Source organism: Loxodonta africana, chromosome 11 (genome assembly GCF_030014295.1).
Source record: "Loxodonta africana isolate mLoxAfr1 chromosome 11, mLoxAfr1.hap2, whole genome shotgun sequence".
Taxonomy (NCBI): Eukaryota; Metazoa; Chordata; class Mammalia; order Proboscidea; family Elephantidae; genus Loxodonta; species Loxodonta africana.
In genome coordinates, this window is record NC_087352.1 from 8,200,548 (window position 1) to 8,223,814 (window position 23,267).

Sequence of the window (23,267 nt, forward strand, 5' to 3'; positions counted from 1 at the left end):
GTGACAGGAAATGTGGTCTAGAGTTAATGGCAGTACCTGTAAGGACCTTGCTGCGTCCTGAATGTGGGCCCTTCCTTGCGCTGGTTTCTCCTACAGACCTTACCTGTGTCTTCCCTATTCCCTAGAAAGAAAGATGCTCTGAAGGCTGGCCTTTGGGATAAAGGAGAAAGCCACTGCTGCTGGCTGAGGATACTGGGTCCTGGGTTTGGGGACAGGTGAGTTCATTTGTGAAGGGCAGTGTGTCAGGAGGGGGCCACCAGGGCTTAGGCTGAATAGGGCAGGAGGGCTCAGTACACCAAGGGCTGATAAGGAGTCATGCTATGATGTGTCCACTGTCCATGGTTGCTCCTTCGTGGTTATCTTTGTGTGGAGTTCAGATGGCTCCATTTTCTGTGCTACCTTTGTTCTCAGAGGGGCAAATGCCGGGGGGGGGGCTGTCCAGGGCCCCTTGTCTTGGGGCAGTGTGAGGACAGTGCACTGCTCTCCTGGTTGAGCCTGGCTCTTGTGAAAATCACCCTTGCCTGTTAGCATAGTACCACCCCCATCCATCTCCAAATCTTATCTTCCACAGAGTAGAAACAGGGGTTGGGGTAACTTATAGATAATATTTCCCTATGTATCCCGGCAGAGAATGGATTCAGAGTTTCAGGTGAATTCTCGAAAAGAGAAGTTTCCCATAAGCAGAAGGAGAGAAAATGAGGGGGAAGGGTTCTCTTTATTCAGATCTTTTCCAGATAATCCACGGTGGGTCACAGGTTTGCTTTTTCTTGAAGTTCCCCACTTTCTAGTGGGAGAGGGATGGGAGGCCTTTGACTTGGTCCTGCCTGAGCCCAAGGCGGCCTTTCTGGGTCTCCAGGAATCTAGGAGGGAACCACTTGCACCCCAGCTCTCAGGTCTCTTCAAAGCTCAGAGCTGATCATCTTGATCAGCTCCTGCCCCCTCCCCAGGGTCTGGGGTCTGAGGTGAGCCTCTTTACTCCATCCCTAAAGAGCATTTCCTGGAGGTAACTGAGGAGCCACTTCTGCTTTTAGGTGGATCTGCCAGTAAATGTTTGTGTCAGGCTTTAGTAGTTTATGTAAAAAAAAAAAAAAAAAAAAGAAGAAGGAAAGTCTTCTGCCTCTCTTGTGACCTTCTCAGAACATGGTCCAGCTTCTCCCTGATTCTGGGTTCCACAAGGGTCCTCTCTGTGCTGGTCCTGGCTTTACTCAGGGAGATCTCTGCTCCCAGACCCTTTCTCTGCTCATTACCCTGTTCCCCTCTTAGCTGCTGTTTCCTGAATTGAGATCACAGCCAGGTGTGGGGTGGGGGAGATCCTGGTCCCCCATGGGCCTGTGGGGCCAACATGTTCATGGTCCACACTCACCTCGTAGATGGGAACTTTTGCCCAGGGGCCATGCAGGGTGGCCTGGATGGAAGATAGAAAGAGAGGGCATCAGGGTCAGGCACAGAATGGTTTGTTAGGGGCTGAGGGGCAGTGCAGTGTGGGGCCTCAGGGACTGGGTTGGTACCACTCGGGGGGCATGGCACTTGGTGCATGGAGCAGATAGGCATGAGGGAAAGGAGAGGATGTGGCGTGTAGAGTTAAGTGGATGGGTGAAAGAAGAGAAAGAAACAGAACCAAAAAAAAAAAAAAGCAAAATATTAAAAGAAAAAAGTAAATAAAATGGTGGTGTGGTAGAATTCGATGGGTGGGAGTGGGGCAGACCTGGTGAGGTGGTGTGCTGGTGGCTGGCAGCTGAGTGGTGTGGTTCAGCCTGTTGAGAAGGGGTGTGGGTGATGCATGGAGCTAGGAGGGTGGGAGAAAGGAAAGAGGGAAAAGAGAGAAGAAACCAAGAATCAAATAAAAAAATAATAAAATAAAAACAACAACAACAAAATATATTCGGGGGAGCTGGCGATGGGGGGGTAGAATTGGGGTGGTGGCAAGCTGATATCTCTCTCACCAGGTGGCACGACATGGCCTGACAGGAAGGGGCATAGGCAGCACAGGGCATAGCTGGGAGGGAGAAGGAAAAGGAGAAGGGGAAAGTTACAGAAAAATAAAAAAATATGCTGTTGAGGGAGCTGGCCTGTGGGGGTGGTGTAGACCCAAGGAGGCCAAGTCCCAGAGGCTCTTCAGCCCAGTGGTACAGCACAACCCACCAAGAAGTTGGGGGTGGTGCATGGGGCTGGGTGGATGGGAGAAAGCAAAGGAAGGAAAGGAGAGAGAGAAGAAACAACAACAAAACAAACACTAAATAAACAAATAAAATGGCTCTGAGGGACCCTGTTGGCGATGGTGGTGACTTTCTGACCAAGCTGTGCAGCACATCCCCTCCAGAAGGGGCAGGGGCTGTGCACAGGGCTAGGTGGTGGGAGAAAGGGAAGGAAGAAAAGGAGAGAGAGGAAACAGAAAAAAAAAAAAAAAAAAAGAAAGCAAACAAATCAAAAAAATTGCAGCTCGTCAAGAAGGAGAGAGGATGGCACTCTGGGCTAGCTGGGTGGCAGAAAGAATTGAAAGAAGGGAGAGAGAGGGAAGCAACAACAACAAAAAAGACCAAAAAACAAACACAAAAATACAAAATCAAAAACAAAAAGCCAAACAAAAAAATGGCGCTGGAGGGGCTGGCTGGTGGGGGTGGGGCGGACCCCAGGGGCAGGGAGCTGATGTCCCTCTCGCCAAGCAACTGTGGTCCGTTGGAAAGTGGTGGAGGCTGTGTAGAGGAAGAGGGGTGGGGGGGTGGGAAAGCGTGTATCCCTGGTTATCGAGTGCTCCGCGTGGAGCTTTGCTTATTCCCTCTCTGAATTCTTTGGTGGCTGTAGCCCAAGATGGTCAATCCAGCCATATTATCTAGGATGGGACCTCCACTGCTTAGCTCTCCTTGTTCTCTGTTCTTTGTCAGTTTCTTATCTGGTGCTTGATAGAGCTCTTTATTCCTTCATTTGGGGCTTAGGGTTCCAGGATTGCTGTTTGTATCTGTTTTACTTAGTTTTTTTTTTTTTTGTCTTTGCTGCAGAGGGACAGCATGGTGCTTCTGTCTATAGTGCTGTGTTGGCTCCACCTCCATCTTTCCTAGCACTTTGTTAGGATCCTTTTTATTTCACTTGGGTCTGTTGTAATGTCCCGCATTTCATTTATTTGGGTTATTCACATTCTGTCCTGTTTTTCTTTTGTCAATTTGGCCAGTGGTTTGTTGATCCTTTGGTTGTGTTGATACTATTTTTCTATCCTCTATTTCATTTATTTCTGCTCTGATTTTTATTATTTCGTTTCTACTGGTGGCAGTGGGCTTCTTTTGCTGTTCTCTTTCTGTTTGAGTTGTATAGCTAATGTTTTGATTTTGTCCCTTTTTTAATGTGTGCATCTATTGTATAAATTGATCTCTGAGCACTGCCTTTGAGGTGTCCCAAAGGTTTTGGTATGATGTGCTTTCATTCTCGTTTGATTCTAGGAATTTTTTTTATTCCATCTTTGATTTATTCTATACCGAGTGATTTCTAAGCAAGGTGTTATTAAGTTTCCATGTATTTGATTTTTTTCCCTTGCTCTTTCTGTTATTAATTTCTACTTTTGTGGCATTGTGATCAGAGAAGATGCTTTGTATTATCTCAGTGTTTTGGATTTTATTGAGGGTTGCTCTGTGGCCCAAGATGTGGTCTATTCCGGAGAATGTTCTATGTGCATTGGAAAAGAATGCATACTTTGCTGGTATTGGGTGGAGTGTTCTGTATATGCCTATGAGGTCAAGTTGGTTGACTGTGGCCTTTGGATGTTCTGTATCTTTGTTGAATTTCTAGATGTTTGGTCCTTTACCGAGAGTGATGTGTTGAAGTCTCCTGCTATAATTGTAGAACTGTCAATTTCTCTTTTCAGTGCTGTTAGTTTGTTTTATGTATTTCGGAGCCCTGTCAGTGGGTGCGTAGATATTTATTACGGTTATGTCCTCATGGTGGATTGTCCTTTAATCATTATATAATGTCCTTCCTTGTCCTTTATGGTGGATTTTGTTTTAAAAGTGTATTTTATTTGAGATTAGTATTGCCACTTGTGCTCTTTTTTGGTTGCTGTTTGCTTGATATATATTTTTCCATCCTTAAGTTTTTAATATATTTATGCCTTTGTTTCTAAGATGTGTCTCTTGTAGAGAGACAACAACTCACTGCTGCCCAGATTCGCCATCTTGGACCTCAGCTACGAAGGGCCATGGGCAGGGAGTATGGGAAGGCAACTTCATGGAGCTCCCAAGAGAAGATAGAGCACCTGGTAATCAGGGATACATGCTTTCACATCCTCACCCTTCTTTTCTGTATGAGGCCTCTGCTGTTTCCCAATGGGCCACAGTCACTTGGCTGGAGAGACACCTGCTCACTGCTTCCAGGGCCACACCAGCTGGCTTCTTCAGCACCATTTTTTAAGCTTTTTTTGTTTCTTCTTTCTCTTCCTTCTTTTCATTTCTCCTGCCCAGCTAGCCAAGTGTGCCATCCATTACCCTTCTTGATGGGCTGAGCCACTGGCACATGGCCTTGCCAGATCTGCCCTACCCCCACCTGCCCAACTCTACTGCAGCACCTTTTTATTTTCATTATTTCTCTTTTTTGCCTTTGTTTCTCTCTCTTCTTTTTCTCACCCACTTAGCTTTGCACATCACATCCTCTCCCTTCCCTCCTGCCTATGAGCACTGAGCACCAAGAACTGCACCCCTGAGTGGCACAGCCCCAGTTCTCTGGTTGCCACCCTGCACTGACCCAGCCCTACCATATTGGCCCCAGTTCAAGCCCCAAACAACTCATCCCCACCCCTTCCCCACACTAAACCTACCCTGCTGCACTATAGTTGATTGACCAACCCTGGTCACCTAGACAAGGTAATGAGAAATATTGTGCCAACAGATAAGCAAGCAACAAAACATGCCCATCCTGCCTTCTCAGGCACAACCAAATAAAACAGAAAAAAAAAAATACGCCAGGAAGAAACAAACAAATCTACAATAAATAAATGAAGAAAATAATTCCTGAATGTCTCGGAGCTAGCAGACATTATCAAAACATAAAAAAAGAACATGGTGGCTTCAGAAAGGGAACAAAATAAAATGCCAGGTGACCTTCAGGTAGAAGAAAAGGCACTGGAACTACCTGATGGGGAATTCAGTACTCCAATATTCAGGGCTCTCCAAGAGGTGAAGGAAAATACAGACAAAAATAAGGAAAAAAATAGACAAAATCATGGAAAATACAGACAAAATCGGGCAAAACACAGACAAAGCAATGAAAGGATTCAGGAAAATAATACAAGAACAAAATGTCAAAATAAATAAACAACTAGAAGTGATACAAAAACAGCAATTAGAAATTCCAAAGGTAAACAACAATATTTCAGAAGTGGACAGTACAATAGAAAATTTTAGGAGCAAATTTGAAATAATGAAAGACAGGATCAGCAAAACCAAAAACAAATCCTTCGATACTACTGTCTTAATTATCTAGTGCTGCTATAACAGAAATACCACAAGTGTATGGCTTTAACAAAGAGAAGTTTATTCTGTCTCGGTCTAGGAGGCTAGAAGTCTGAATTCAGGGTGCCAGCTTTAGAGGAATGCTTTCTTTCTCTGTTGGGTCTGGGGGAAGGCCCTTTTCATCAATCTTCTTCTAATCTAGGAGCTTCTCAGCTCACTGTGCTCCTGGTGTTGCTTTCTTGGTGGTATGAGGTTCCCTTGTCTCTCTGCTTGCTTCTCTCTTTTATATCTCTAAAGAGATTGACTTAACACACAACCTAATCTTGTACATTGAGTCATGCCTCATTAATGTAACCGCCTCTTGCATCATAGAGGCAGGATTTACAACATGTAGGAAAATCACATCAGATGACACAATTGTGGACAATCACACAATACTGGGAATCATGGCTTGGCCAAGCTGATAGATATTTTTTGGGGACGCAATTCAATCCATGACAACTACTTTAAGGAAAAATCAGAGACATGAAGAAAAATGAAAAAATCCCGAGAACAATGTGGGATACAATCAAAAGCAAAAGTTTTTGTGTGGCCCTCATTGGCATAGTGCAACAGTGTATGTGCCTGAGGTCTGCCTTCAACTGTTTCAGCTGTGTGGTGGAGAGGAGGGTTTTCGATGTTTGACACCACCCTGCCTATTAAGCAGAGTCCCCACCTGCCTATATCAGGGCCCTGAGGACTGGTGGCTTTACCGAAGCCATGTACCACACATGACAGAGGTCCAAGGATAAGTGGTGCCTCCCACTTATCCATTGGGTGATTATGGTCCAGCTGCAGAGCCCACCCACTTGTGTGCTCTAGGGAGCAGGGTTGTGCTTTCCTCACAAACACTTGGGGGATGGTTTTCAGCCCCCTGCCTTGTTCAGAGTGTGACCCCCTGCTGCAGCCAGGTACCTGTGCCTACACCAGTCACCCCGGCTCCTCTAAGACTGTAGGTGAGAGCCAGCACCACACACTTGGTGACTGACTAACTGGACATCTGAGCTGAACCTATACAAGAAAAGTGAAGGGACTCCTAGGCTCATATACCGGGTAATGGCTCTAGCCACCTGGTGATGGGACTTTAGAGCCTCAAAGGTGCAAATAATCAAACTAGCTCACCCGAGCAGCCTATTTGGGCATATCAAAACAAAACAAAGCAAGAGGCTAGGACTTGGTAAGCAAACAAAAAATAAATTACTACAATAACTTATAGATGGCTCAGAGACAACATTTAATATCAAATCACATAAAGAAGCAGATTGTGATATCTTCAACAAGCTCCCAAAACAAAGACTCAAGGAATCTTCCAGGTGAAGATATATTCCTGGAACTACCAGAGGTAGAATACAAAACATTAATATACAGAACTCTTCAAAACATTAGGAAGGACATCAGCCAAAACGCAGAACAAGCCAAGGAATACATAGATAAAGCAGTGGAGGAAATTAAGAAAGGTTATTCACGAACATAATGACAACTTTAATAGGCTGCAAGAATCCATAGAGAGACAGCAAAGAGAAATTCAGAAGATTAACAATAAAATTTCAGAATTAGGTAACTCGATAGAAGGTCAGAGGAGCAGAATTGGGGATGTGGAAGTCAGAATTAGTGAGGTTGAAGATAAAACACATGGCACTAATATAGCTGAAGAAAAATGAGACAAAAGAATTAAAAAAATAAAAAGAAACTCTAATAATCATGTCGGGCTCTATCAAGAGAAGTAACCTACAAGTGATTGGAGTACCAGAACAAGGAGGGAAAACAGAAAATACAGAGAGAATTGTTGAAGATTTGTTGGCAGAAAATGTCCTTGTATCATGAAAGACGAGAAGGTATCTATCCAAAATGCTCATTGAACCCCGCACAAGGTAGAGCCCAAAAGAAATTTGCCAAGACATGTTATAATCAAACTTGCTAAAACCAAAGGTAAAGAGAGACTTTTAAGAGTGCCTAGGGATAAATGAAAAATCACCTACAAAGTCAGTAAGAATAAGCTCAAACTGCACAGCAGAAACCATGCAGGCAAGAAGGCAATGGGAAGACATATATAAAGCCTTGAAGGAAAATAATTGCCAGCCAAGAATCATGTATTCAGCAAAACTGTCTCTCAAATACGAAGACAAAATTAGGACTATTTCCAGACAAACAGAAGTTTAGGGAATTTGCAAAAACCAAACCAAAACTACAAGATACTAAAGGGAGCCCTCCATTTAGAAAATTAGTAACATCAGATATCAACCCAAGACTGGAACACAGGACAGAGCAACCAGATATCAATCCAGATAGGGAAATCACAAAAACGATTCAAGATAAAAAGCGCTCAAAACGGGGAAACAGAGATGTCAAACACTAAATCAATAAAGAGGGACTGAAAAATGTAGTCATAGATCTTTCATATGGAGAGGAAGTCAAGACAATATAAAGAGATAAAAGTTTGTTTAAACTTAGAACAATAGTGGTAAATATTAAGGTAACCACAAAGGAGACTAACAATCCTACACATCAAAATAAAATACAAGAAAAACACAAAGACTCAGCAAAAACAAAATCAACAATAATGAAAAAGAGGAAAAGACCATACTTAAAGAAAAGCTACTGAGTACAAAAAACTAAGTGGAAAAAAGAAACTGTCAACAACACACACAAAAAGACATCAAAATGACAGCACTAAACTCATACCTATCCATAACTATGCTGAATATAAATGGACTAAATGCACCAATAAAGAGACAGAGAGTGGCAAAATGGATAAAAAACCATGATCCGTCTATATGCTGCCTACAAGAGACACACCTTACACTTAAAGACACAAAGAAACTGAAACTCAAAGAATAGAAAAAAATATATCAAGTAAACAACAATCAAAACAGAGCAGGAGTGGTGATATTAATTTCTGACAAAGTAGACTTTAAAGTTAAATCCACCACAAAAGATAATGAAGGACAGTATATAATGATTAAAGGGTCAATATATTAGGAGGATATAACCATAATAAATATTTATGCACCCAACTACAGGGCTTCAAGATACGTAAAACAAACTCTTAACAGCAATGAAAAGTGAGATAGGCAGCTCCACAATAATAGTAGGAGACTTCAACACACCACGTTTAGTGAAAAACAGAACATCCAGAAAGAAAACAAAAGATCTAAATGCCACAATCAACCAACTCGACCTCATAGACACATACAGAACACTCCACACAACAGCAGCCAAGTATATTTTCTTTTCCAGTGCACATGGAACATTCTCCAGAATAGACCACATATTAGGTCATAAAGCAAGCCTTAACAGAATCCAAAACTTTGAAGTATTACAAAGCATCTTCTCTGACCACAAAGCCATTAAAGTAGAAATCAATAACAGAAAAAGCAGAAAAAAGAAATCAGACACATGGAAACTGAACAACGCCTTGCTCAAAAACTACTGGGTTATAGAATAAGGACCGAATAAAGAAATTCATAGAATCCAATGAAAATGAAAATTCTCCCTACCAGAACCTTTGGGACACAGCAAAAGCAGTGCTCAGAGGTCAATTTTTAGCAATAAAGGCACACATCCAAAAAGAAAGAAAAAAAAAAAATAGGATCAAAATAAAAAAAATTATCCCTACAACTTGAACAAATAGGAAGACAGCTACAAAAGAAACCCTTGGGCACCCAGAAGAAAGCAAATAATAAAAATTAGAGCAGAATTAAATAAAATAGAGAATAGAAAAACAATTGAAAGAGCTAACAAGACCAAAAGCTGGTTCTTTGAAAAGATGAACAGAATCAATAAACCATTGGCCAAACTGACAAAAGAAAAACAGGAGAGGAAGCAAATAACCAGAACAAGAAATGAGATGCGCGATATCACAAAAGACCCAACTGAAATTAAAACACTCATATCAGACAACTACAAAAAATTGTACTCTAACAAATTTGAAAACCTAGAAGAAATGAATTTCTAGAAACACACTGCCTACCTAAACTAACACAAACAGAGGTAAAACAACTAAATAAACCCATAACAAAAGAAGCGATTGAAAAGGTAATTAAAAAACTCCAAACAAAAAAAAGCCCTGGCCCTGATGGCTTCACTGGAGAGATCTACCAAACTTTCAGAGAAGAGTTAACACCACTACTACTAAAGGTATTTCAGAGCATAGAAAAGGGCAGAATACTCCCAAACTCATTCTATGAAGCCAGCATACCCCTGATACCAAAACTAGGTGTAAAGACACCACAAAAAAAAGAAAATTACAGACCTGTATCCTTCATGAACTTTTAGACAAAAAAACCCTCAACATAATTCTAGCCAATAGAATTCAACAACATATTAAAAAAAAAATTCAACATGACCAAGTGGGATTCATACCAGGTATGCAGGGATGGTTCAACATTAGAAAAACAATTAATGCAATCCATCATATAAATAAAACAAAAGACAAGAACCACATGATCTTACCAATTGATGCAGAAAAGGCGTCTGACAAAGTCCAACACCCGTTCATGATAAAAAGTCTCAGTAAAATAGGAATAGAAGGAAAATTCCTCAACAAAATAAAGGGCATTTATACAAAACCAAGAGCCAACTTCAGCCTAAATGGAGAGAGTCTGAACTCATTCCCCTGAGAACAGGAACCACACAAGGATGCCCTTTATCACCACTCTTATTCAACATTGTGCTGGAGGTCCTAGCCAGAGCAATTAGGGTAGAAAAAGAAATAGAAGGCATCCAAATTGGTAAGAAAGAAGTAAAAGTATCTTTTGCAGATGACATGATCTTATATACAGAAACCCTAAAGAATCCTCAAGAAAACTACTGAAACTAATAGAAGAGTTCAGCAGAGTATCAGGATACAGGATAAACACACAAAAATCAGTTGGACTCCTCTACACCAACAAAGAGAATGTCAAAGAGAAAACCACCATATCAATACCATTTACAATAGCCCCCAAGAAGACAAAATACTTAGGAATAAATCTAACCAGCGACATAAAAGACCTATACAAAGAAAACTATAAGAAACCAAAAGAGACCTACAGAAGTGGAAAAACATACCTTGCTCATGGATAGAAAGACTCAACATTGTGAAAATGTCTATTCTACCCAAAGCGACCTATAGATACAATGCAATCCCGATCCAAATTCTAATGACTTTTTTAAAATGAGATGGAGAAACAAATCACCAACTTCATATGGAAGAGGAAAAGGCCTTGGATAAGTAAATATTACTGAAAAAAGAAGAACAAAGTGGGAGTCCTCACTCTACCTGATTTTAGAACTTATTATACCACCACAGTAGTCCAAATAGCCTGGTACTGGTGCAACAACAGAGATGTAGACATAAATCCAACCACATATGAGCAGCTTATATTTGACAAAGGCCCGAAGTCTGTTAAATGGGGGAAAAGACAGTCTCTTTAACAATCGGTGCTGGCATAACTGGATATCCATCTCAAAAAAAGAAAGAAGACCTATACCTAACGGCATGCACAAAAACGAACTCAAAATGGATCAGAGACCTAAATATAAAACCTAAAACGCTAACGAGCATGGAAGAAAAAATAGAGACAAAGCTAGGAGCCCTAATACATGGCACAAACAGTATACAAAGGATTACTAACAATGCACACAAACACCAGAAGAGAAACTAGATAACTGGGAGCTCCTAAAAATCAAACACTTAATGCTCATCCAAGGACTTCACCAAAAGAGTAAAAAGACTACCTACAAACTGGGAAAAAGTTTTTGGCTACGACAAATCCGATAAGCATCTGATCTCTAAAATCTACGTGATACTGCAAAAACTCAACAACAAAAAGACAAATAACCCAATTAAAAAGCGGGCAAAGGATATGAATGGGCACTTCACTAAAGAAGACATTCAGGCGACTGCCAGATACATGAAGAAATGCTCAGGATCATTAGCTGTTAGAGAAATGCAGATCAAAACTACAGTGAGATACCATCTCACCCCAACAAGGCTGGCACTAATCCAAAAAAACAAAATAATAAATGTTGGAGAGATTGTGGAGAGACTGGAACACCTATACACTGCTGGTGGAAATGTAAAATGGTACAACTACTTTGGAAACCGATTTGGCGCTTCCTTAAAAAGCTAGAAACAGAAGTACACATACGATCCAGCAATCCCACTCCTTGGAATATATCCTAGAGAAACAATAGCCTTCATAGGAACAGATATTGCATGCCCGTGTTCATTGTAGCACTGTTCACAATAGCAAAAAGATGGACGCAACCATGGTGCCCATCAATGGATGAATGGATACACAAATTATGGTATATTCCCACTATGGAATACTATGCAAGTATTAAGAACAACAATGAATCCGTGAAACATCTCATAATATGCACGAATCTGGAAGGCATTATGCTGAGTGAAATTAGTTGCAAAAGGACAAATATTACATGAGACCACTATTATAAGAACTCAGGAAAAAGTTTAAACACGTAAGAAAACATCTTTGATGGTTACGAGGGTGGGTAAGTAGGGAGAGGGGTATTCACTAATTAGATAGTAGAGAACAACTATTTTAGGTGAAGGGAAAGACAACACACAATACAGGGGAGGTCAGCACAACTGGACTAAACAAAAAGCTAAGAATTTTCCTGAATACAACCAAAAGCTTTGAAGGCCAGAGTAGCAGGGGGAGGGGTCTGGAGACCATGGTTTTAGGAGACATCTAGATCAGTTGGCATAACAAAATATATTAAGAGAACGTTCTGCATCCCACTTTGGTGAGTTGCATCTGGGGTCTTAAATGCTAGCAAGCAGCCATCTAAGATGCATCAATTGGTCTCAACCTACCTGGAGCAAAGAAGAATGAAGAACCCCAAAGACATGAGGTAACTATGAGCCCATGAGATAGAAAGGGCCACATAAACCAGAGACTACATCAGCCTGAGACTGGAAGAACTAGATGGTGCCCAGCTACAACTGATGACTGCCCTGACAGGGAACACAGCAAGAGAATCCCTGATTAAGCAGGACAACTGTGGGATGCAGACCTCACATTCTAGTAGAAAGACCAGACTTAATGGTCTGACTGAGACTGGAGGGACCCCAGAGGTCGTGGACCCTGGACCCTCTCCCTCTGTTAGCCCAAGACTGGAACCATTCCTGAAACTACCTCTTCAGACAGGGATTGGGCTGGAGTATAAGACAGAAAATGATACTGGTGAGGAGTGAGCTTCTTGGCTCTAGTAGACACATGAGACTCTGTGGGCAGCTCCTGCTTGGAGGAGAGATGAGAAGGATGAAGGGAACAGGAGCTGGTTGGAGGGACACAGGGAATACAGGGTGGAGAGGAGGAATGTGCTGTCACATTAGGGGGCGAGCAGCTAGGATTACATAGCAAGGTGTGTGTAAGTTTTTGTATGAGAGACTGACTTGAGTTGTAAACTTTCACTAAAACACAATAGTTTAAAAAATTTTTTTTTGTGTGATCGAAGTTTCAGAACAGCAGGAGAAAATAGAAAACACAGGATCATTGAACATTTGGTGGCAGAAAACTTCCCTCATATCACGAAAGAGGAAAAGCTGTCCATCCAAGATGTTCAATGAACCCCGCACAGGTATATTGTGTCTTGACTGCTGTGGACAGGCGCTGAAGTATTTGAGTTGACATTACATATGCTGCAATTTGATCGTTCTGTTCTCACCTTTCCCCTTTGTACCAGCTGTAGATTAAAGGATCCGCTGGAGGATTATAGAAAAGTAGAAGAACATTGTTTCCCTCCATAGCACTGAACAACAGTCACTGAATGATGAGTTGGGCTGTGATTGGCAGGCTCCAGAAAATTAAAAGTGAGATTAGGAGGGGAGGGAGAGGTATTGATCAGCATTTGGACAATTGTATTGGGATGGAAATTGGGGCTCCTTGAGTCTGAGCAGATCTTTTTCAGCCATTGGACATGGGGGTGGGGGTGTGCTTACCAAGGTCAGCATTACTTCAGCACCTTCAAACCTATTATTTCCTCTTTTTCTAATACCCTCTCCCTTGTGTCTGCCCGGGCTCACTCACTCACTGCCTTCAGATACCTGCTCACACTCAGTGTCATCCTGGGAAGCTGCGTTCCCTGACACCTCATTTAGAGACTTACTGTTTTCACTTTCTGACATTTCCTGCTCTGTGGCCTCCATGACCATCATCAACAGCTGACATCACATGCAAATCTGCTTGCTTGTCTGACTCCCTCTCCCCTAGACATGAGTTACACGAGGGCAGGGGCTTGTTTTGTGTTGTACCCCTAGTGCCTAGACAGGCCTGCAAGTACCTGGGGATGAATCAGTAAAGGTTCCCAGGGCCCCTCCAAGTCCCAGTGTTGGAAGATTTTTGAATTTGGTAGGTAAAACAAATAGTTTTAAGGGTTCATCTAGCATCTCATGGCTCCAGAAAGTCTGCAGTCTGTGAGAATTTGAAATTATGTTCTGCATTTTTCCCCTTTTGATCATGATACTTCTATAGAATCTTTGATCAAAATGTTCAGTAATGGTACCTGGGCACCATCCAGTTCTTCTGGTCTCATGAAAAAGGAGGCAGTTGTTTATGGAAGTAATTAACCACACATTCCTCCTCCTATGCCTGACTCTCCTTCTTCCTCTGTTTCTCCAGGCAAATAGAGACCATTTGTCATGCTTTGAATGGCTGCTTGCAAGCTTTTAAAAAAGACCTCATGCACTATGCAACAAACCGGGAGGTAGAACAGAAGCACTAAACATGCTGTTAGGTCAATTAAATGGAATGTCCCATGAAGCCATGATCCTAAACATGCCAACCAAAGAACCAAATTTCACGCGGTTTTGGTTGTACATAAGCAGCCTCAGTAGCTACCTTTTTTTTTTTTTTTTTTCTTCTGGCAAATATATCTATCACACAGCTTTTGACAGTTTAAATTTTTGCGGGTGTACAACTTATTGACAGCAATTAAAATGATCAGAAACCCTACCCTTAATTAATGTGATTTTTCCATCACCATTGTTGTTGTTGTTAGGTGCCGTCAAGTCGGTTCTGACTCATAGCGACCCTACGCACAACAGAACGAAACACTGCCCGGTCCTGCGCCATCCTTACCATCATTGTTATGCCTGAGCTCATTGTTGCAGCCACTGTGTCAATCCACCTCGTTGAGGGTCTTCCTCTTTTCTGCTGACCCTGTACTCTGCCAAGCATGATGTCCTTCTGCAGGGACTGATCCCCCCTGACAACATGTCCAAAGTATGTAAGACGCAGTCTCGCCATCCTTGCTTCTAAGGAGCATTCTGGTTGTACTTCTTCCAAGGCAGATTTGTTCATTCTTTTGGCAGTCCATGGTGTATTCAATATTCTTCGCCAGCACCACAATTCAAAGGCGTCAATTCTTCTTCGGTCTTCCTTATTCATTGTCCAGCTTTCACATGCGTATGATGCGATTAAAAATACCATGGCTTGGGTCAGGCGCACCTTAGTCTTCAGGGTGACATCTTAACTCTTCAACACTTTGAAGAGGTCCTATGCAGCAGGTTTGCCCAATGCAATGTGTCTTTTGATTTCTTGACTGCTGCTTCCATGGCTGTTGATTGTGGATCCAAGTAAAATGAAATCCTTGACAATTTCAATCTTTTCTCCATTTATCATGATGTTGTTCATTGGTCCAGTTGTGAGGATTTTTGTTTTCTTTATGTTGAGGTATAATCCATACTGAAGGCTATGGTCTTTGATCTTCATTAGTAAGTGCTTCAAGTCCTCTTCACTTTCAGCAAGCAAGGTTGTGTCATCTGCATAACACAGTTTGTTAATGAGTCTTCCTCCAATCTTGATGCCTCGTTCTTCTTCATATAGTCCAGCTTCTCGTATTATTTGTTCAGCATACAGATTGAATAGGTATGGTGAAAGAATACAACCCTGATGCACACCTTTCCTGACTTTAAACCAATCAGTATCCCCTTGTTCTGTCCAGACAACTGCCTCTTGTGCTATGTAAAGGTTCCTCATGAGCACAATTAAGTGTTCTGGAATTCCCATTCTTCGCAGTGTTACCCATAGTTTGTTATGATCCACACAGTCAAATGCCTTTGCATAATCAATGAAACACAGGTAAACATCCTTCTGGTATTCTCTGCTTTCAGCCAGGATCCATCTGACATCAGCAATGATATCCCTGGTTCCACGTCCTCTTCTGAAACTGGCCTGAATTTCTGGCAGCTCCCCGTCGATATAGTGCTGCAGCCGTTTTTGAATGATCTTCAGCAGAATTTTGCTTGCGTATGATATTAATGATATTGTTCTATAATTTCCACATTTGGTTGGATCACCTTTCTTGGGAATAGGCATAAATATGGATCTCTTCCAATCAGTTGGCCAGGAAGCTGTCTTCCATATTTCTTGGCATAGATGAGTGAGCACCTCCAGCGCTGCATCTGTTTGTTGAAACATCTCAATTGATATTCCATCAATTCCTGGAGCCTTGTTTTTCGCCAATGTCTTCAGAGCAGCTTGGACTTCTTCCTTCGGTACCATCGGTTTTTGATCATATGGCACCTCTTGAAATGGTTGAATATCGACTAATTCTTTTTGGTATAATGACTCTGTGTATTCCTTCCATCTTCTTTTGATGCTTCCTGCATCATTTAATATTTTCTCCACGGAATCCTTCACTATTGCAACTCGAGGCTTGATTTTTTTCTTCAGTTCTTTCAGCTTGAGAAATACGGAACATGTTCTTCCCTTTTAGTTTTCCATGTCCAGCTCTTTGCACATGTTATTATAATACTTTATTTTGTCTTCTCGAAAGGCCCTTTGAAATCTTCTGTTCAGTTCTTTTACTTCATCAATTCTTTCTTTTGCTTTAGCTGCTCAACTCTCAAGAGCAAGTTTCAGAGTCTCCTCTGACATCCACCTTGGTCTTTTCTTTCTTTCCTGTATTTTCAGTGACCTCTTGCTTTCTTCATGGATGATGTCCTTGATGTCATTCCACAACTCGTCTGGTCTTCGGTCACTAGTGTCCAATGCGTCAAATCTATTCTTGAGATGGTCTCTAAATTCAGGTGGGATATACTCAAGGTATTTTGGCTCTCGTGGACTTGCTCTTATTTTCTTCAGTTTCAGCTTGAACTTGCATAAGAGCAATTGATGGTCTGTTCCACAGTTGGCCCCTGGTGTTGTTCTGACTGATGATATTGAGCTTTTCCATCGCTCTTTCCACAGATGTAGTCAATTTGATTTCTGTGTGTTCCATCTGGCAAGGACCATGTGTATAGTCGCCGTTTATGTTGGTGAAAGAAGGTATTTGCAACGAAGAAGTCGTTGGTTTTGCAAAATTCTATCATTGGATCTCCGGCATTGTTTCTATTACCAAGGCCACATTTTCTAACTACTGATCCTTCTTTGTTTCCAACTTTTGCATTCCAATCGCCAGTAATTATCAATGCATCTTGATTGCATATTCTCTCAATTTCAGACTGCAGCAGCTGATAAAAATCTTCTATTTCTTCATCTTTGGCCCTAGTGGTTGGTGCATAAATTTGAATAATAGTCGTATTAACTGGTCTTCCTTATAGGCATATGGATATTATCCTATCGCTGACAGTGTTGTACTTCAGGATAGATCTTGAAACGTTCTTTTTGGCGATGAATGCAACATCATTCCTCTTCGAGTTGTCGTTCCCAGCATAGCAGACTATATGATTGTCCGATTCAGAATGGCCAATGCCAGTCATTTCAGCTCACTAGTGCCTAGGATATCAATGTTTATGCGTTCCATTTCATTTTTGACGATTTCCAATTTTCCTAAATTCATACTTCGTACGTCCCAGGTTCCGATTATTAATGGATGTTTGTAGCTGTTTCTTCTCTTTTGAGTTGTGCCACATCAGCAAATGAAGGACCCGAAAGCTTTACTCCATCCACGTCATTAAGGTCGACTCTACTTTGAGGAGGCAGCTCTTCCCCAGTCATCTTTTGAGTGCCTTCCAACCTGGGGGGCTCATCTTCCAGCACTATATCAGACAATGTTCTGCTGTTATTCATAAAGTTTTCACTGGCTAATGCTTTTCAGTTGTAAACTGCCAGGTCCTTCTTCCTAGGCTATCTTAGTCTGGAAGCTCAGCTGAAACCTGTCCTCCATTGGTGACCCTGGTGGTATCTGAATACCAGTGGCGTAGCATCACAGCAACACACAAGCCCCCACAGTACGGCAAACTGACATACACGTGCGGGCTTGTGTGTTGTCATCACCATTAGCTCCCCCTTATCCCCTCCCTTATGCTCCTGGTAACCAGCTATGGATGAATTGTGTCCCCCCAAAATATGTGTCAACTTGGCTAGGCCATGATTCCCAGTGTTGTGTGGTTGTCCTCCATTTTGTGATCTGATGTAATTTTCCTTTGTGTTGTCATTTTATCTCTATGATGTTAAGGAGGCAAAATTAGAGGTAGTTATAAAATATATATATATATTTTTATGTTAATGAGACAGGACACAATCTACAGGATTAGGTTTTATCTTGAGTCAGTTTCTTCTGAGATATAAAAAAGTGAGCAGAGAGGAAAGGGACCTCATTATCACCAAGCAAAAAGAGCCAGGAGTGGAGCTCATCCTTTGGACCCAGGGTACCTGTGCTGAGAAGCTCCTAGACCTGGGGGAGATTGATGAAAAGGACTTTTTCCCAGAGTGACAGAGAGAGAAAGCTTCCCCTGGAGCTGAATTTGGACTTCTGGCTTCCTGAACTGTGAGAGAATAAATTTCTGTTTGTTAAAGCCATCCATTTGTGGTATTTCTGTTATAAGAGCACCAGATACCTAACACCGTGGCATTGATTCTGACTCATAGCGACCCTACAGGACAGAGTAGAACTGCCCCATAGAGTTTCCAAGGAACAGCTGATGGAGTTGAACTGCCAACCTTTTGGTTAGCAGCCAAGCTTTTAACCACTGGCCACTAGGGCTCCACACCAGGGCTCTTAGATAACTAACACCACTAACAAACTTTGATCTCCATGCATTTGCCTTGAAGTCATACAATATTTGCTCTTTTCTTATTGACTTATTTCACTCAGCATAATGTCTTCAAGCTCCACCCTTACTGTAGCATATACCAAGTCTTTGTTTCTTCTACTGACTGAGTAGTATTCCATTGCATGTATGTACCACATTTTGTTTATCCACTCATATGCTGATGGGCATTTAGGTTGTTTCAACCTCTCGGCTCTTGTGTAAAAGTGGTGCAATGAGCATTGGGATACAAGTCTCTGTTTGAGGCTCTGCTTTCAAGTCTTTTGGATATATACCTAGGATTGGAATTGCTGGGTCATGTTGTTGTTGTTGCTAAGTGCTGTCGTGTCTGTTCTGACTCACGGTAACCCTATGTAGCACAGAATGAAACACTGCCTGGTTCTGTGCCATCCTTAAATTGCTGTTATGCTCAAGGGCATTGCTGCAGCCACAGTGTGAATACATCTCTTCGATGGTCTTCCTTTTTTTCACTGACCCTCTATTTTACCAAGCACGATGTCCTTCTCCAGGGACTGATCCCTCCTGGTGACATGTCTGAAGTATGTAAGACACAGTCTCGCCATCCTTGCTTCTTAGGAGGATTCTGGCTATACCTCTTTCAAGACAGATTTGTTCGTTCTTTTGGCAGTCCATGGTATATTCAATATTCTTTGTCAACACCACAATTCAAAGGCCTTGATTCTTCTTTCGTCTTCCTTATTCCTTGTCCAGCTTTCAAGTGTATATGACGCGATTGAAAACACCATAGCTTGAGTTAGGCGCACCTTAGTCTTCAAGGTGAAATCTTTGCTTTTCAACACTTTAAAGAGGTCCTTTGCAGCAGATTCTCCCAATGCAATGAGTCTTTTGATTTCTTGACTGCTGCTTCCATGGGTGTTGATCGTGGCTCCAAATAAAGTGAAATCTTTGACAATTTCAATCTTTTCTCTGTTTATCATGATGTGGCTTATTGGACCAGTTGTGAGGGTTTTTGTTTTCTTTATGTTCAGGTGCAATCCATACTGAAGGCTGTGGTCTTTGATCTTCATCAGTAAGTCCTTCAAGTCCTCTTCGCTTTCAGCAAGCAAGGTTGTGTCATCTGCATAACACAGGTTATTAATGAGTCTTCCTCCAATCCTGATGCCCTGTTCTTCTTTATATAGTCCAGCTTCTTGCTCAGCATACAGATTGAATAGGTATGGTGAAAAGATACAACCCTTACGCACATCTTTCCTGACTTAAACTGCCTCTTGATCTATATACAGCTCCTCATGAGCACAATTGTTATGGAATTCCCATTCTTCCCTATGTTATCCGTAATTTGTTATGATCCACACAGCTCAATGCCTTTGCATAGTCAATAAAACAAAGGTACATCCCTCGGGTGTTCTCTGCTTTCAGCCAGGATCCATCTCACATCAGCAAAGACATCCCTGGTTCCACGTCCTCTTCTGAAACCAGCCTGAATTTCTGGCAGTTCCCTGTTGATATACTGCTGCAGCCATTTTTGAATGATCTTCAGCAGAATTTTCCTTGCGTGTGATATTAATGATATTGTTCTATAATTTCCACATTCAGTTGGATCACCTTTCTTGGGAATAGGCATAAATATGGATCTCTTCCAGTCGGTTGGCCTGGTAGGTGTCTTCCAAATTTCTTGGCATAGATGAATGAGTGCTTCCAGAACTGCATCCGTTTGTTGAAACATCTCAATTGATATTGTGTCAATTCCTGGAGGCTTGTTTCTCGTCAATGCCTTCAGTGCAGAACCATCAGTTCCTAATTATATGCTGCCTCTTGAAATGGTGGAATGCTGACTCTTTTTGGTGTAATGACTCTGCATATTCCTTCTATCTTCTTTTGATGCTTCCTGTGTCATTTAATATTTTCCGCATAGAATCCTTCACTATTGCAACTTGAGGCTTGAACATCATTAACATCATTAACATCACAGAGGTGAGATTTATAACACAGGAAAATCACATCAAATGACAAAATGGTGAACAATCACACACTACTGGGAAGCATAGCCTAGCTAAGTTGACAGATATTTTGGGGGTACACAATTCAATCTATGACACATTGAATCTGGGAAACAGAAGGAGAGGAGACTGGGTGTTTCTCAGTGGTTTCACTGAGAGAAATGAACAAGCTCTTGGGGAGAGTCAGTTTGATGAGGAATAATTTCAGAAGGTATTTGGATGTGGGTGATGTGAGATCTTGAAAGTAATTGAGGCTAGAGATTTCTGCAGAGAGGTTACCGAAGCTGAAGAAAGACGAGTGGAGTAGAGGGAGAGTAGAATTGTCTAAGTACCAAATCTGGTGTGGGCATGCTCATAGGTGGCGGTGGAAGGAGAAATTCCAGAAAGAAAAAATCTGTGGTCTCGAATGTTGTAAAAGTGAAAAGTGTTAGGACAGTGAAAATATCTTTGAATTTGGCCAAGAGATACTAATTTTGTGTTGCTTCCAATAGTCTTGTGAATGGAGGTATTACTGCAGAGCGTCAGGAGAAATTAGATGATGAGGACATGGAAAGGCAGTGGATGTAGCATATATTTCAATTGTTTGGAAGGGAAGGGGAATGAGATAATAGATTAATACTTAGTGAAATTAATAAATGAAGGTTATTCATGTTAGAAGAGATGTGACCCTCCAAGAGGGCAGAAAAAATAGGAACTGGGAAAAAATGAAGAGATTGAAGATGCTAGAAAGAATTCCATATGACTGAACCTGTGGAGGTCCTTGTGAATGAGCTGTATTGCTAAATCTGAGTGGCTGGAACTTCCTCTGTGGGAAGTATTGTTTGCCCCTAATAAAGAGGCTCAGGAGATCTTTCACTCATGGAATCATCTTCTCTTCCAGAGGAAGGCGGGCAGTTCCTTCCAGGCAGGTTGGAGCTATGGCCTGTTGCTTTCAGGTCACTAGAGCAGATGTCTTCAGATTTAGAAATATACTTATTCCAGTTCCCCATTGAGAAATTTATACCCTCTTTCTTCTGCCTATAAGGTATCAGCTGTGAGGCAGCATGTTCTTTTCTGCTATATATAATTTTTATTACAAATAAAGAGCAAATAAATTTTAAAAGTAATTCAGAAGTGGCCTTAGCCAGGCAAAATTAAATAACACAGCATAGAGAGGATGAGGGGAAGTCTACAGTGTGTATCAGGGCTGGAAAACCCTCAAAGAGGTACCTGAGTTCACAGAACTCCCAACTAACCCTTTAAGAGGAAGTCTCTTAGGCAAAGCATGACATAAGGTATTCAATATCCAATAAAATATTTCTTCTAACAGCCTCAAAGAAATTCTGTCTGTGTAGAGGAAGGTTGGGTGGGAAGTACATTTTCCTCTCCTTCTCCCTTTCTTCCTTTTTATTCTAAGGACATGGGAACCCATAGACCCTATCAGAGAAAACAGAAATTTCAGAGGCTGTTTAAGAAACCTGAGGTTCTGTCATCATCTTCCTCTCATGTCCTAATACCCGCTCACAGCCCTTGTCCCCAAGAGGCATCAGCACCAGCGCAACTTTCTAAGTTGTACCCAGTGCCAACAGTGTGAGTGACAGTGTTCCTTTTACGGGGCTCCCACTTCTCAAGAACCAAACACACCTTGGCAGAAGCCAAGGTTTCCTGAGAAGAGCGAGGGGGCAGACAGACACAAGGGAAGGTGGGATGCACAGGCAGAAATGTGGAACAGAGTGGTTGTTGGAGATTGGTCTGAGATGCCCAGAAATTGAGTTAGATCCATTTCTAGACAGGAATGAGGAAAGCCTCTCCTTGCTATTTTCTATTTGGAGCCCCTAATAAAGAAGCCTGGAGGAGCTCCTGGCCAAGGGAACCTGAGGGATTTTGGCAGCTTCTTTAACCAATCTTTCACCAAAGTCAGATTGGCCTGTATAGGTAAAGTACATTAAAATAACCTCTTTTAGAGAAATAATAAGTGGTTACAAAAATTAAAATAGCAGAATGTCTCAGAGAAATGATGAACACCCAATACCCCAAAACTTGCATTTATTAACAATAATTTAAATAATTCTCTGAAGGGTAGTTCTCTGATTCTTTTCTCAAGTCCCCAGCAGATTGTCTCTGTTACAACTGTCTCCCTCCTAAAGCTATAGCCTTCTCTCTGTGGGCATTTCCTTGTATAAAGTCCATAAAGACAGGAAAGATACATGTACTTTTGCATTTTCCACTAGGAATTGCCTGTAGATCTTGGCAAATAGTTTTTCTAGTTGCTTCTAGTGGGTTCTCTTGAGACAGGCTTGCCAGAGTTTTCGTTGGTATCCTTACCTTAGCAAAGTACTTAGGCCCTGATCCTATAGGTAGACAAACCTGACAGTGGACAGAGGTGTAGAATTTCTCAGTACAGTATTGGTTATATATTTGATTTTCACACTGGGCTTTGGAGAGACAGAAGAAGCAATTGCTGCTTTTACTTTTTCTCTCTTTTCCCTGCACATTAGTCTTGAGGTTACTGCAAATTAAAGTTAGACTCTGATGGGACAGGACTCATGTGGGAAGGAGTGAATGTGCTTTGAAGAGGTAAGTTTTAAAACATCGAGTCAGGGGAAGGATGGGGAGGTTCTAGGAACTCTTCTCCAAATTGGCTTTGCCAAATTTCAATGACATCTATTGCTACTGAGGGAGGGGCTGTGACCTGGTAGCCTGGAGGTACAGTGTTAGGGAGTGAACAGGTGGCGGTGGGGGCTTCTTTCCTTTTCCTCTGAGGGTAAAGGGATCTCCTGGTGATGGGGATGAGAGAGGTCTGGAATAAATACATCAGCAGTGCAGGACAAGTTGCATTACTTCTTTTTTACT

General features: G+C 41.7%; 1 protein-coding gene across 1 annotated transcript in view; it reads right to left on the reverse strand.

The window, feature by feature from the left end:
• Nucleotides 1–23,267, reverse strand: part of LOC100671157 (CEA cell adhesion molecule 1) — a 113,643-nt gene that overhangs the window by 75,405 nt on the left and 14,971 nt on the right. The window contains 1 exon segment of the mRNA XM_064293748.1: nt 18,255–18,261. Within this exon segment, the coding sequence (XP_064149818.1) occupies nt 18,255–18,261 (7 nt within the window).